The following is an 11,870-nucleotide window of genomic DNA, read 5'->3' as shown; positions in this document are numbered from 1 at the left end:
AAACTCATGGCATCACACTTATAATAATAAGGAATACAATTTCTTTTCCTTGTGAAGCCTCATTCACACATGCACAACACTGATTCTACACTCAGGTCACAAGTATTTTTTCCTTTAATCTGGTTAGCAAAATAGAGTAACCATAGGAATAAGGATAAATGCTATGCAGAAACATAATGCTTGGTAGGATGGGAATTTAGTGTAGCAGTAATCTGGGATGATGTCAGGCCCAGCCCAAGAACAACGGTGAAACAGTCCAGTTGAGTTCAGTTCCTTTATTTCCTTACCCCATATAGACAGAATCTTGCCAGACTAAATCTATGCTACTGCAACTAGTGGATATACCCTGGGAGATTCGAGGGATCCTGAACTACTTTTGCTTCCCATGCTCCACCTCAGGACTGTGTTGCCTTTTGTCTCTTTCCCTTTCTGGAATGTACCCCCTCCTTCCTGATAGCCTTGCTCTCTGCTGAAATCCACCACAGGTAAGGTGAGATGTGCTGCCAATTCTTGTCCCTAATCTGCTGTTTGAACTCTCAGTACAAGGAGAACAGGTTGTAGAAGTCTGGCATCTCAAATGAAAGTTACAATCATTGAATGAAAAACAGGCATGTATAGACATGTATAAAACAGACAAAAATGGAAGAAGCCGAACTACTTCCTCAATAAAAATTGTAGACTATTTTTGAATTGAAAATAAATTCTTTTAGGATTTCCTGAAAAGGGAATTTACCTAAATTACATTTAATGAAACCTAAAATTCTTTTTTTTGATATGCTGGAATATAGCCAAGATTTGTTAAATTTTGAAGAACTTTCTAAACAAATATTATCCTAAAATTTCCTGGCTTGTTCTTAGAGAGAAGAAGGTTTTTTGATTTCCCAGTTTAGGACTGAGAGAGATTGACTGGCTCAAAGCCATCTAGCCACTTCTTTGTTGAAGGAAGGACTGTAAACTGCCCCCCCCCCGCTCCTAGTCCAGATTTTAAGCACTGCATTACACTGGCGATCACTGGTCATATACATCAGATACAAAAATAATGATACATTTATTTAATAAAATATTGCCAGATTTTCACTTTCAACACAATTTTTGCAGTCTCTTTATTGTGCATCCATACTCAGCAAGTAGATGGAAAAGTTCTGAGTGAATCTAGTTTCTGGAAACATTTTTTAAAGTCTGTCTTGATGTGTGAAATGACCAGCAGCTGTAAAAGTAATTATAACATAAATGTATTAAGTTATGTAAAAATGTTGCCCGACATGATTCTTCATCTTTGCCAGCTGATCCTTGAAAGGTGACAAGTGGAAAGAAGTATTGTTTGATGAATGGGCCAACCCAATGCTTTAGCCCTCCTCTTTACTCCACTTTATTAATGGGTTCCCCATAAGACCATACCTCATTAGCTATTCTGCAAAACAGGTTGCTTTATATAATACTTTTTTTTCTATTCAGGAAATAAAATATATGGTTTTGTTTGAAATTGTTTATTTATTTGCTTTCTATAGCCACCCGTACTGTATATGAAGGTCCTGATTATACATGTAGAATTTAACTAAATGTGGTCAACATTTAACATGATAAATGCTGAGGGGTTATTAACCAATAAACTGGTATAATTTATATCACTGGTGTTATAACACAACTACCTTTTAGTGATGTACTATTTATATATAAGAGAGAATTTCAGTCTTGTGAAAACAATATTACTTTACACACTTTAAAGTCTTTAATTATTTGATCCACATATTAGCACAATGTTTTTGGGCCCCCTGCCTAACATCCAAAGGAAGGAACTGCAGGGGGACAAATTACCATGCCTATGGAAGCCGATCAACAAGTCACGTAGTAAGGCCTGTTTTAGTAAGCTAAGTTGGAATCAGGGAGACTTGGGATTCATAGACGTGACCCCTAACTGCCCTTCAAAGATGCCTTGCTAATAGTTCTTTAAAGACTTGTCCTAATGACACAGCTTTCATCTCATTCCCTGGCTAACTTTGTACTCAACTGATCTGAAGTTATACTACTGTTTTCCATTCTCTCTTGACACAAGCATTACTGATGGCCAACTTCTGGCACTTTGGCAGCAGCTGTGGTGATAATGCAGTCAGAGGCTGGTATCTGTCTAGCTCCTATTGGCTGCTTTTGCCTGCAGTGTGCCCACCCATACTTTTCAGTCCTGGCAATTACTTGTGAGGCTGAATCCTCAGAGAAATGGGGGCTCCCTGTGTAAATTATCCCTTCTCTTCTCATTTGTTCAATGATTCCATCAAAATGTTAGCTAATTATAGGCTACGCACATGAACCTGGAGTCACAGAAATCCTCCCTTATTTGTTTCCTTTGGCAATCTGGCTAGCACTGCAGCTTTTAACTGCTGTTCTGGCAACAAGACCAGCGGAGATTATGAATTACAAGAACGGGGTTGGGAAAAGCAGGGAGTCTAGTCACAGAGGCCTGGCAACAACCCCCTTTGCAAAGTGATAGACAGAATGAGAGAGAGCATGAGAGGACAAGATAAATGAGCCAGATAAAGCAAGCAAGTGTGACAGAGCAAGGTAGCAAGAGAGAGAGAGAGAGGGAGTGAGAGAGAACTCTGTGAGAGAAAATCTGTGGATAATTTGTGGAATGGGGAGTCTCAGTGCCTTAGTCACTTCAAGCACTACTCACTGACCTCATTACTCAGGCACAAGAGAGATCAGTGGGCAGAAGAGATCAAGATATGCTAGCATACTTTGCGTCCCCAAACGGACTAGAGAAGAGCATATTGTGCTAGCTATTAGGATGTGTAGCTGCCCTCAAATTCCCATCCAGTCTTGAATTTCACATGGGTGGTTTATCATCTTTTAGTCTGAATTATTGTGTAGGGCAATTGTGATGGAGAAGAATCATACCCATCTCCTTAAATCTTAGGAAGAAAGATAGTATATAAATTGTAAAAAAGAATCATTTAAAATCAAAGGAATGTGGCACTACAGTGTTACTGAGCATAGTTATATAGGTAGACCTACTTCTGAGATGGCTGGATTAAAACTGTTATATTAAGCATAAAACATTCTAGATTAAGACAGGATACCCAGGCACATTTTCTTCTGCATCACTGGAGAGTTCATAGAGTATGCGTGATAGAAAAAGTTTAACACCTTATCTTATCTTCATCTGACACTCTCGTTCATGCTGTGGATATACTTACATTTTAGTTCAAGTTTGATGAAGTCTGAATTCCCCCGATTCTCAAGGAACACTCCATCAGGGGCTGATGTTTTGAAATAGAATGAAATGTCAGCACTAGTCTCCCCTTGGAAGGTAGAGAAGTGGAGATATGAAGATCGAGTCACAAACGATGCAGCATTCCAATAATTTTCTGTGAAGTACAGAAAAACATATTTCTTTTGACTGATATGCTACTTAAAATGAGAAGAAATAAAAAATACTTTTTAAAAAGGGCCAGAAAGCTGAGGTTCAAAATGGTAAACATGCTATAGTACTTCTATATGAAAAAGAATAATTATTTTTAATTTTAAAAAATTTATTCATAATTCAATTATTTCCATTAATAAATTGTTGCAGGTCACAGTTGCCTATAATTTCATGATCTTCACAATTGCTGTTCATGATATGTTTTACTAGAAAATTCTGCTTGTACTTGATAAACAAGAGTGAATATACTTGGCTGCCAAGTTACTGGAAGCTTCCCTCTGCTAAATTATACTTGAACCAAGCATCTGAAGAGATTAATGGAATTCCTGAAGGCCAACATTACATCCTTTTGTGATGAGGCTTTATGAATTCCATTACAATTAAGCTAAGGTAAAAATTCCCAGTTCAACTATTTTTTTTAAGATAAACATAGTGAGATGAAAGTAAAAAAATAGTTCTATGAAATCTTGAAGTCTAACAGAGTGTAGCTGATGTTTGGAGGGTTTATAAACAGAAGTGCTAGAAACCCGAAAAGTTTACATATTGAACTAAGAAAGCCAAACAACATAAAAGTAGCTAGAGGCGTAATAAACAAAGAGCATAAATGAATACCAGGTCTAACCAAGTACATAGAAGAAATAAGTATGAAAAGGTGCTAAGTCTCTAGCTGTTGTAAGTTATCTCAATGAAAGTGAAGAAAGCTCACTTTATTTAGTTATGTGATAAATTATGAGGTTGCCCCTGCCCACCTAATGTGATAGTACTCTAACTATCTTACAGTAGACCTTTAATCAAAGACGACCAAGAAAGAAGACTTTGGAAGAAGGAATGATCTAGAGGAAAAAGGTTAGGAGGCAGAAACTGCAAGGAAAAAAAATATTGCAAAAAGTTATTTTCTGAAGAGCTGGGAATACACTGAAACACTATTCCTCCACCCAGAATTTTTCAAATGGTATGGATTTCAACTTCCATAAAGTCGAATTTTTATATGAAAAGACTAACTTCATAGATTTTAATATCCATGAATGAAACAAAAATAAGACTAAGAAGGAGAAAAAACAAACATGCATTGTAAGAGCATGCAAATAATATTGTTATCATACAAAATAGCCTAATTTCTCTGAAAAGTAAAGATTTGAGTTCTGAAACCCAGAAAAAGTTAGGCTGGATTTTCATGGGAAAGATGATGGGTGATTTTATCTTTTCTCCAAGTAACAAATGGTTCTTGATTACATACTTGCTTCAAATTATGCTACATGTATCTCCATCATTAATGATGAGTTTAGATGGAAAGTATTCAAAGGTCAAGCTAATTATAGGTTATGGGGAAAATTAGATGGCTGCACAAAAGTGCTATCCTATAGTCCTTGAGCTGGCAGAAAAGTATGCCAGCATAAATTGTGCTAACCTCATTGCGGATCCCTATTCTGCTATGGGAATGAGAACAGCAACTGTGCTGTCTTTACTGATTTAATGCAAGACAAATTAAAGAATGTGCTGGATTCCCTTGGGCTTTATTTTCCTTCCCAACAATATTTACCTGCTTGTGGAAAAACAATGACCTATCACTCTCTGTAATGTGGCTTTGTGCAGGTTTGACAAATGTAGGCAGGTGCTTGAGATGGCATATTTAATCACCTGTCAAGTCACCTGACTAACAGGTTGCAAGCACAGAGATCCAGCTGTGACCTATTAGTCAGGTTGCTTCTGAACATGTGTGTACAGCTCTTTTGAAAGACTGCTAAACACATGCCCACAAATAGCTCAGTTAACACATCACAGGTATGGAAGAGAAGCGTGGGGTAAAGTAGAAGGGAATGATTGATAATGAGAGGGCTCCATCATCAACTAGTGTTGCATAGATATGGCAGTGCTGCAAGCAAGCAACGAAGGAGGCCAGTTCTGACCCTGTGGCTGGTAGCATCAGGAAGTAACCAGTGGATTGCAATTGTGATTGGCTCACATGTAAAAATGGCAGAGATCACCATGGTACCTAGTACTACCAAAGCCAGAATGAAGTAGGCAGAATGGAGTTGACAGACACTTCTGCCTTCCCTCCAGTAATAAAAACAATAAAATTACAGCATTGCTAAGCATTCTTCTTGACAAAAACCAGTGGAAAACATGTAACGTTCTTAACCGTAACAGTGTCAGCGCCATGAGATAGATCAGGTCAGAAAATCAACTCCCCAGGAAGACAAGAGCTATATTTTATTGAGCTTGCCTATAATAACAAAATCTTGCAAGTCTGATTGTGCTATACTTCCCCGCCTTCTTTTACCCCAGTGAATTGAGGAGGCAGAATCTGAGCTGCTTCTGAATATTACCTTGTTTCCCAGGACTTAAAGAATGTTTCATTCCCATTTGTCTAGGTAACAGCTCTTGCATATTTCTGTGAAGGTCATCTTCCTTACTCTCTACAGTCCACAACACAGAGCTGGCAGAACTTGAGTGTCTTTCCTGACTGAGATCAACTTTCTGGGCATCAAGGCCTAGCTGTTTCTCAAGAACAGTACTAAACCCATGCTTATAAGACATTTATATAAGACCTGAGAAGCACTTTTGAAATCACAGGTCGGGCACTCTGTCCCACCCCTCCTGTAAACCCAAACAAAGTGGACATGAAGAGCATTTTCCAGCAACAGAAGAGACAAGGTGCACCTGCAGCAGCTTAAAGTGGCCAGTGGGAATCAGGTAGATCTCAGCCCAACAGTGTCAGCAAGCACATTGTCAATGAAGCATGCTAGATGTTATCAGTAGCAAAATTTGTGCTGGGAGATGGGGAGAAGCTTTAAAAATGGAACAGCCAAGGATGACTTTAAGCTGCTTCAGCTATAGGCTAGGAGAGAAAGAAAGACAGCATTGGTAGGCAAAATGACGGGAGAAAAAACAGTAACTGTGGCATGTTCGGGCCATGGTTAGGGAGACATGAGATGAGTCCCTCAATACAGCTTTTGACACACAGAGAAAAAATAATAAATAGATAATCTAATTTTTAAAAAGGAGCTTTCTTGCAATATCACATTCTGACAACATTGAGTGAGTTGGAAGTGTATTAACATTTGTGGGAGGGATTAAGTGGCATAGTATATGTGTGGGCCAATGAAGCAAATTGGGAATATCATGCTTCGTATGTCAGTGGGACAAGATTTGCCATATTCATGGCTTGGGGCTAAGGGGGTAGAATTTGGAGGATTGCTTATGTCTTTTAAAATTAAACCTGCTTGGGGGCTTATTCTATGCTTTTCATGTGTTTACCTCTTTAAAATGGTAGATACAAAATATAGCAGTTGCAGGGACCATAGAAATGTGTGCCACATTTACTTGTACCATGACATTTTTAAATGATAAAAATTTAAAACAGAACAGTATTTGCTGGAAGCATAATGACTTTCCATGTTTTCCAGAACTCAAAAAATTCCTAAAAGATATGACTCAGCCAATACCTTTATTCTAGTTAACATTTTTCAGTACTTATTAGGCATATATGAACTTTAAGAAGGAATTATGGGAGTGGGGGGAGAGAAAAGTAGTTACCAGGATAAAAAAAAAAAAATCATTAACTTCAGAACACTAATTTATGCATATGTAAATAGTTTTTCATAGAATCATAGAGATGAAGGGACCTTAGACATCTAGCCCAATTCTTGCTCAGTACAGGATCCACTAGAGATCTCTGGGAGACAACACTCATCCTACATTTAAAGATCTTCAGCAAAGTAGAACTCATACTTCATGTAACAGTCTGTGTTACAAAAATAAAATATTGGAAGAGACTGATGAACAGAATTTGAACCTGAGGAAAAGTGCAGATGTGCAGATAAGGGTGAAAAACAAGAAGACTACCTGACTGGCTCTGGAAACCAGCGGCTAAGATGAGAAGTGCCATGCTGCAGGTCACAAGGACACTATCCACCAGGGTCAAAGCAGGCATAGAATGATAGGTCACATAACAGTCAAAGAAGGGCTGAGTGATGTGGAAAGGAACGTTTGATGGACACTATTGGCAAGGGATTAAAAGGTAAGCTGTAAGGAACCCCATTGTGAGATACTTCACTATCAATACAGGTTATTATGTGGCATCCTTGTCTCTCTCAATATCCCATATGAAACTTGAAACTTAAACTTTATTGCAGCCAAAGCCCAACAAAGAACAATATAATATAAAAGGTAGGAAAATCATATGATGAAGTGGGGGAAATGTACAAAACCAATCAGGGTAGAGTTAGAACTGCCACAGTAGGTACTGAAAACTAAAATAATAAAAATTTCATAGCTATAAGAAAACATAATAGGAAACTAGTCCTGAATACAGATAAAAACCCTGTCTAAGGAGGGAAAAAGTTATCGGTAATGTTTTGGAGGAACCAACACCTTGGTCTTACATGCCATCACACAAAATTTTGCTCTAGTATAAGTTATGGTACAGCTCTTATCAGACAATAGGAAAGATTGCATAGAAATGCCTGGGACAACCTGGGAACTCCACTAGCAGTGGTGTAGTATAGATACTTTGAAATGGCTATAATATTGACAAACAAGTAGTACGTGCTCAGTTGTTCCTACCTCCCCATTCAGTTGTTCTGGATAGGGGATTTTTAAAATATTGTCCCTCCAGTACCACCAAAGGAGTTTGCCAGGATAAATGCTCTTCTATGCCCTGAGTAAACCAATTCTATGAGGTATGAGGCAAGTTTTAGAAGGTGCCTTACATGCTGCTCCACTGGCAGTTTAGAAGTTCTGCCTAGATCAGTTTGGCATTCCACACCCATAATATGTGTTTAATGAGTGGCACTGTCTGATCATATCCCCTTTTTAGTACTTGTGAAAAAAGACTGCATGTTTGTAATTTGCTTGCAAGGGAACTCATTCAGTAAGACTGATAGTTATCTGACAGCATGGAGGGGGGGAGGAAAGAAGAACAAGTTTCAAACAGTGGATAATTAAGAGCCAGTCTCTGGCCTCTACCTTCATCATGGCTGATTCAAGATGTAAGGATGCATTAGAGACACAGCACAAACACTGCCCTGAGGTATTTGGACTGGACTCATTCCAGGAGGGCAAGGTTAGGGAACGATCCAAGCTGTGCTGCACAGATGAACTGAGTCCCAAAACTTGACCAATTCATAGCAGGGGAAGACATGAATATCTGAGTGTATGTGAATGAGTGCATGCAATGCTTAAGCAAACTATATCCAATAAAAGCTTGGTAGGCTTATAGAGACCTTATGCACATGGTGTCCTTTCTCTTGAGTATTGCAATTATTGCATAAGATCCTGAAGTGTGTATTTCAGTTGAAAGTGTGTGTATAAATTCCCTAATGAACTCGATCCCATCCTGAACCACCAGCCCCCCTCCGCTGACTAGAACTATATGCTACTAAGCCTCATAGGTACAGGAAAATTAGGTAGATCACAAGCAGATTAGGTAGATCATCAGGGAGGGTCTCAGTGGGGCATTTGAAAAAGAATGAGAGAACTATATGCAGAGGTAACATTATCCTAGGAAACTAACAAAGCTTCATAGAAAGAGAATGATTTTTGTTGTTCAAGACTATTGATTCTGAAGTCTCAAGGAATAGTGCATGTGAAACCCTGAATATAAATGGAGGAATCTGTAACAGCTGTTCTACTGGCTGACAGCTTGTACAGTTGTTTGCGATGTCTATTCTGAACCTACTTCCTTGCAGTCTTATCCAATTGTTTTTGTTCTTGCCTTTTGAGACAGTAGAAAATAAATTTATTCCCTTTTCTATGTGACAGCCTTCTATGTATTTGAATGTATCTTCAGTTGTTTCTTCTTAGGCTAAACATGCCAGGTCTTTTAACAGTTCTTAAGAGTGTTTGCTTTGCAGACTCCTCACCATCTTGATAGTCTGCCTTCAGTTTCTTACTTCAGTTTCTCACTGTCCTTTTGGAACTGTGGTGAATTCCAAATGGAGTCTGATTATGGCAGCATACAGTGAAACAACAACTTCCCATAATGGGCTCCATGCTCCTATTAGTGCACCCTATGAGAGCATTTGTCTCTGTAGCAGCTGCATCACACAGATGGCTCATTTTAACTTGTGCTTGACAAAGACCACTCAGATTCCTTTCACATGTACTGCTACCAAGTCAGGTTTCCCACATTCTATACTTGTGCCTTTCACTTTTCCAACCCCTGAGAGAAGGTGGTGAGACTGAGAAAATAATGGAAAGGAGACTAGACTAGTCAATAGTTAGAATGGAAACCCATTGGTAGCTTATCTTATAAAAGTCAGCTCAGCTCAGGTTGCAAGAAACATGGGAAGAAGCATTTTAAATAATCTTAGCTTTAATGGACTCGCTATAAATGAAGCCTAGAAATTCCACTTGCAGTTTCCAGGATTCTATATTTATGCATTTAGCATCAAAGATACCTCACAGAAGTCTGTACAATTCTTGCTTCCTTGATCTTAGCCGGTTGTTGTGGGGCTTGACATTAACCTAATATAGAATTTTATCCCTGTTAAATTCAAACTTATTCATTTTAGTGTTTTGGTCAAGCTTGTCTAGATCTTGTTGAATCTTCTCTGACTCCTCTAAAGTATTAACTATCCCTCCCAACTTCATGTCATTCACAGACCTGGTAAACATCCCTCACTCCCTCATCCAAGTCATTGATAAAAATGTTGAACAGTACAGGGCCTGAGACAGAGTCCTGTGGCATTTCACTTGATATTTCCCTTCAAGATAAAGTGAAGCCTTTAACTAATACTCTTTGGGTGAAATTATTCAGCCAATTGTGAGTCCACCTAACATTTATTTATTTATTTATTTATTTATTTATTTATTTATTTAATATGCTGCCCATTATCTAGCTCATCTTTTACCATTTTATTCAGAAGAATATTGTGAGAGATTTTGCTGAGGGACAGATAAACTATGTCTGTCATCCCTTATGTCTATTAAACAGTATCACTTTCCCTCATTATGATAGTGGGGCAAAAGTGCCACCAAAAGTGCCAGCTGTTACAAATTGCAGATGGAACCTACAAACTACCATACTATGCTCACATGCTTTCCTTCACCACAAGCTGTTCAACAACAGTTTAATAGGTACTACTGTAGTAAAATAGGGTGCTCATGGCTGGGATTCTTTGATTTTACATAATTGGCTTTATCCTTGTTGGATAACTCTACAGAGAAGTGGGATTTCTATTCATAACTTTTAACTGACTATCTAATTCATATATTACTCTTATTAATAGGAATGCATGCTGCTGTTTCCATACATAAAGAAAGTATATTAACTTATTCAAGTTAAACTATCCATATGCATGATGTTTTATCCAGTAATATTACAAAAGAGCCCTCCCTAAACTTGAAGAGCTTACATGTAAAGTTAGGGGTGTGTACATGGGTGGAGAGGGGAAAAAAAAAAGGTAGACGTGAAACAAGACGAAGAGGCAAGAATCACAAAGCACAAATATAAGCAAATAGACTCAACATTCATGGCAGTGAAGAGTAAGAAATAAAGGCTACACAGAACAAACTGGTATTTAAATACAAAGAGAGAGAGTGAGAGAAAGCAAGACAGGGAACAGATGTAGTTGCACATACGCATAATTATATGCTATGTAACTTGTCCCTGATCGATCTGGAAGGAAGCCAAGTTTTGAGTAATTATATAATATATGAATCACAGCTAGAGCAGGCTTCAGAGACTTAACAGTTACTAGAGTCTGGCAATTATTTATCAGTGAAATGGTAGAGTGACAAGTAGATCCAATGATATGGAAAGGTTTCCAGTATTTGTAGTGCTCCCCATGATGCACACCTTGCCACCATTATTTTTACCAATCATAACAATGAGAGATCTCAATATTGCCTGTCTTAGAGCAGGTTGAGCGTAATGTGCCCTTGAAATTTTAATGATGTATATGGACTGGATTTTTCCTACATAATTAATATGAAAATAACCTTTTGATCAGCAAAATATCAATTTCCTACATTATATGAGTTTCAAACAGGTGTCACAACCCTAACTTATATGATATACAAACAGGCTTGTAGCATTCACATTTCAGGGTTGTTGTTGTTTTTTTAAAGATATGCATACAAAACATAACCTCTATGCACAAATTATACGTTTTGGATTGACACAGAATGTGTTTTGGGGGAATCTACTCCATTTGGGGGAATCTACTGGAATGTGGCAGTGGATAAAATAAATAGAATAAATGGTAGTGAAGAAAAAGCAAACCTGTACACAAAACATAGCAGGGATAAGAAGGATGGGAAGACTCAAAAGCAAAGCAGATGCTAATATATAATGTCCCTAATTCAGTCATTCACTCTTTTAATTAAAAGCTTTGAATAGCCACTACTAATCTGAGTAGATAACAGATGGACAATAGTTTAAGAAAACATCTTCGTAACGTTATTAGCTTAATATAGTTAAAGGCAGTCAGATTAACATTTAATACAC

At 37.9% G+C, this 11,870-nt stretch overlaps 1 protein-coding gene across 2 annotated transcripts in view; it reads right to left on the bottom strand.

The window, feature by feature from the left end:
• CNTNAP2 (contactin associated protein 2) overlaps positions 1-11,870 on the bottom strand; it is a 1,202,163-nt gene that overhangs the window by 85,325 nt on the left and 1,104,968 nt on the right. For both annotated transcript variants that reach the window (XM_088150062.1, XM_088150063.1), the window contains exon 16: positions 3,192-3,362. In XM_088150062.1, coding sequence (XP_088006188.1) covers positions 3,192-3,362 — 171 coding nt within the window. The remainder of the gene's footprint in view (positions 1-3,191; positions 3,363-11,870) is intronic.

Source organism: Python bivittatus, unplaced genomic scaffold (genome assembly GCF_059951505.1).
Source record: "Python bivittatus isolate LINGU-HERP-01145 unplaced genomic scaffold, Pbiv_v1 ctg000610_np1212, whole genome shotgun sequence".
Classification (NCBI taxonomy): domain Eukaryota; kingdom Metazoa; phylum Chordata; class Lepidosauria; order Squamata; family Pythonidae; genus Python; species Python bivittatus.
Note: the sequence above shows the minus strand (reverse complement) of the source record. Positions and strands in the feature narration are given on the sequence as shown.